The following is a 2,945-nucleotide window of genomic DNA, read 5'->3' as shown; positions in this document are numbered from 1 at the left end:
ATGGTATCAGCAGCCAATAAAAAGACAACTAGCACCATGGAAACGAAGATTGTATAAGAAGTATGAATAATAAAGAACTATTTCCAATAGATATTTGATAAACGTAACTATATGAATATATTGAAAAACCTTTATTGACTCCAGAAAACTCTTCAAAACAGTCAAGTCTTCCCGTGTTTACCTGTAGGGGGTGCTGTAGTGCTGCAGTATGGCAGCTGCCTTGTCTCCTGACAACCCGCTGATCTGCATCAACTGTCTGGCGAACACCTCCCTCACCGTTTGACACTAGAGAGGGGAGGACAGCGGTTCCATCACGGAGGTTTGGAAACGTTAGGAGGAAATGTTCGGTGGGAATCACCTTGTTCTTCACAGCTCCGTGGTTGAACTCTGCAAAGGAAATGAGGGAGCAGGACGCTGTGGCGTCCTCGTCCGTCGCCGCGTCCCCTTCCTGCTCTCTGGAGCGAAGGGTCAGGGTGCAGTTCTGTGTTTGATAGGGTCAAAGGTCAGAGACAAAACCCGGAGTTATTTTTATTTTTGAGGCACCAACCAAAACCCCGCCCACCTGTAGACATGGAAAAGGCGGAGTCATGAAAACATCAACATTTCTGACCTGTTTATTTATTGAATTTAGCAAAAATTTCATGGAATGAGAATGCTGGACACACTTTATTTATATTTTTTAATCATTTAACCCCTAAACGCCTGTTGTCTCAAATATGCAATAAACCAAATTAGCTATAAGATTAACTAAATGTAGCATTTAGTAATAAGTGAATATCTTTTTTCATTGCTGAGAATAAATTCAGGCGTGAAGGAGTTAAATTGACCTGCATACAAGCTAAATCAATCACTGATTCTCAAGTTTTATAAAGAAATAAGCCAATGCGAGACAAAACGTAAAAAAATAAAAGATTTTTAAAGAATTTTTTTTTAAATGGAGCAGAAAATAAGTGTTTAGCTCCAACAAACAAGTAAGAATTCTGCCTTTTCCTGAATACGGGTCCTGTACTCAAGCAATGATGCTTCCACCTCCATGCTTTACAATGGTCCTCCCACCAAAAGACGGCAAGAGTTCCATTCTGATCTCATCTGGTCACATGACCTTCTCCAAGCCCTCCTCTGGATCATCTTGTTGGTTCTGGTTTAAGCTGGAGGACCTTTAGAGGATTTGAATCCATGACAACGTGGTGCGTTACTATGGTAACCTTTGTTCTGTGATCCCAGAACATACATGGATCCATTTGTGGTGAGATTTTGGACAAAAACGGCCTCCCATCGCTGAAAATATTGAGAATGAAACATGGCTAAAGCAGGACAATGATCCCAAACACATCGCCATGGCAACAAAGGAGTAGCTATGTAAAAAAGCATTTCAAGTTTCTGGGGTGATCTAACCAGATTCTAGACCTCAATCCAATAAAGAATCTGTGTAGGGAGTTGAAAGCCTGTGTTTTCCAGCAACAAAACATCCCAGCCCTTGAGGAGATCTGCATGGGAGAAGGGACCCAAAAAAAAACAGCTAAACCAGGTGAAGATCTACAGGAAACCCATGAAAACAGGGGTGGATCACACAGTTTTGATGTGACCAAATACTTATTTTCTCCTCCATTACACAAATAAATCAAACTGTTACCTGGTAGAGTTTGGCCAGGTGTCTGGTCATGACGGTCAGGTAAGCCGCCGACTCCCTTACATCCTGAACTCTCTTCACAAAGAAGCCGTCCACCACCTAAAGTGCAGAGAAACAATGCACGAATCTGGATTTGATGCTTTCGTCTCTGACAGGAGGACAGGAAGCCCCGCCCACCTGTGTGTTCACTATGGCCTGCTGCAGCGTGGCTTCAGGTAAGCTCAGGTGGGAGGCGGCGGCCGTGCCCCCCTCCACTAAATAGATGGGCTTGCGGAGGCCACACCTCTTCAGACGAAACTGAGGGAGTAACAAAAAAAGTCAAATTTAGATCAAATGGAACAAAAACTTTGAGATTCCTGATTTACATAGAAATGTTGTATTTATTGTGTTTTCATGAAGATTAATTTATTTTAGAAGTTAAAAGTCCTGATTTATCCTCTACATGTTACAAAAAAAGCAGCTTCTAGCTTTGTTTGTATCTATTTAAAGCAGCTGGTAAAGTGGGAGGAGTTATTACATGACTCCACCCTCTTTTATGCGCGTCAAAAAAAAAGGTACATTTTTGGATCGATTCATTTTCCTTGATAAAATCTGTTCACTTTATGGCTTTTTTTTATTTTGGACAACTTTTGAATTCTACATACTTGCATTAGACATTTAATTTACTGTAACGGAAAGTTGGACTTTGTGTTTTAAAGAGACAAAACTTTAATTTATGAAGAAAAAACAAGAGAAAGGAGGCAAACTTTTAAAGAATTTGAAACATATTTTTAAACACTCCTGTAATGTTTGATTCTGAGGAACAGAATTGATTTCCCCGGGTCAATATGACCCAAACAGTACCTTTGGGACACTGTCTTATATGTCATTGTATATTATGATGACATTAAATAACCCAAGCAGGAAAAGTTTTTAAGTAAAAAAAATATCCTTAAGTATATATCTTTTAGATTTTTATATTTTTTAAATGGGTCAATTTGACCCAAACAGCACCTTTGTTATCAACTAAAGTATTTAATTTCATACGATGATAATAAATAATTCAAGCATCAGAAGCAAAAAAAGTAAAAACCTTTAGGTATACTTTGGGGATTTTTTATCTGAAATTGGGTCAATTTGACCCTAAAAGTACTTTTATTATCAAACAAAGTATTTCATTTTATGAGTTGATAGTACTATAAAACTTAAGCAGGAAAAGTTTCAAAGAAAAACAAAAGTTGTTGTTTTTGTTTGTTTTTAATGGGTCAATACGACCCAAACAGTACTTGTGTGATAAAATCATGTGTTACAATGTATATATTTATAACAAAAACAA

General features: G+C 38.3%; 1 protein-coding gene across 1 annotated transcript in view; it reads right to left on the bottom strand.

Annotated features, from left to right (window-relative positions):
• mus81 (MUS81 structure-specific endonuclease subunit) overlaps nt 1–2,945 on the bottom strand; it is a gene marked incomplete in the record, with an annotated part of 15,507 nt that overhangs the window by 7,277 nt on the left and 5,285 nt on the right. The window contains 2 exon segments of the mRNA XM_036216827.1: nt 1,634–1,729; nt 1,808–1,927. Coding sequence (XP_036072720.1) covers nt 1,634–1,729; nt 1,808–1,927 — 216 coding nt within the window.

The sequence above is a fragment of the Oryzias melastigma genome, linkage group LG18 (genome assembly GCF_002922805.2).
Source record: "Oryzias melastigma strain HK-1 linkage group LG18, ASM292280v2, whole genome shotgun sequence".
Classification (NCBI taxonomy): domain Eukaryota; kingdom Metazoa; phylum Chordata; class Actinopteri; order Beloniformes; family Adrianichthyidae; genus Oryzias; species Oryzias melastigma.
Note: the sequence above shows the minus strand (reverse complement) of the source record. Positions and strands in the feature narration are given on the sequence as shown.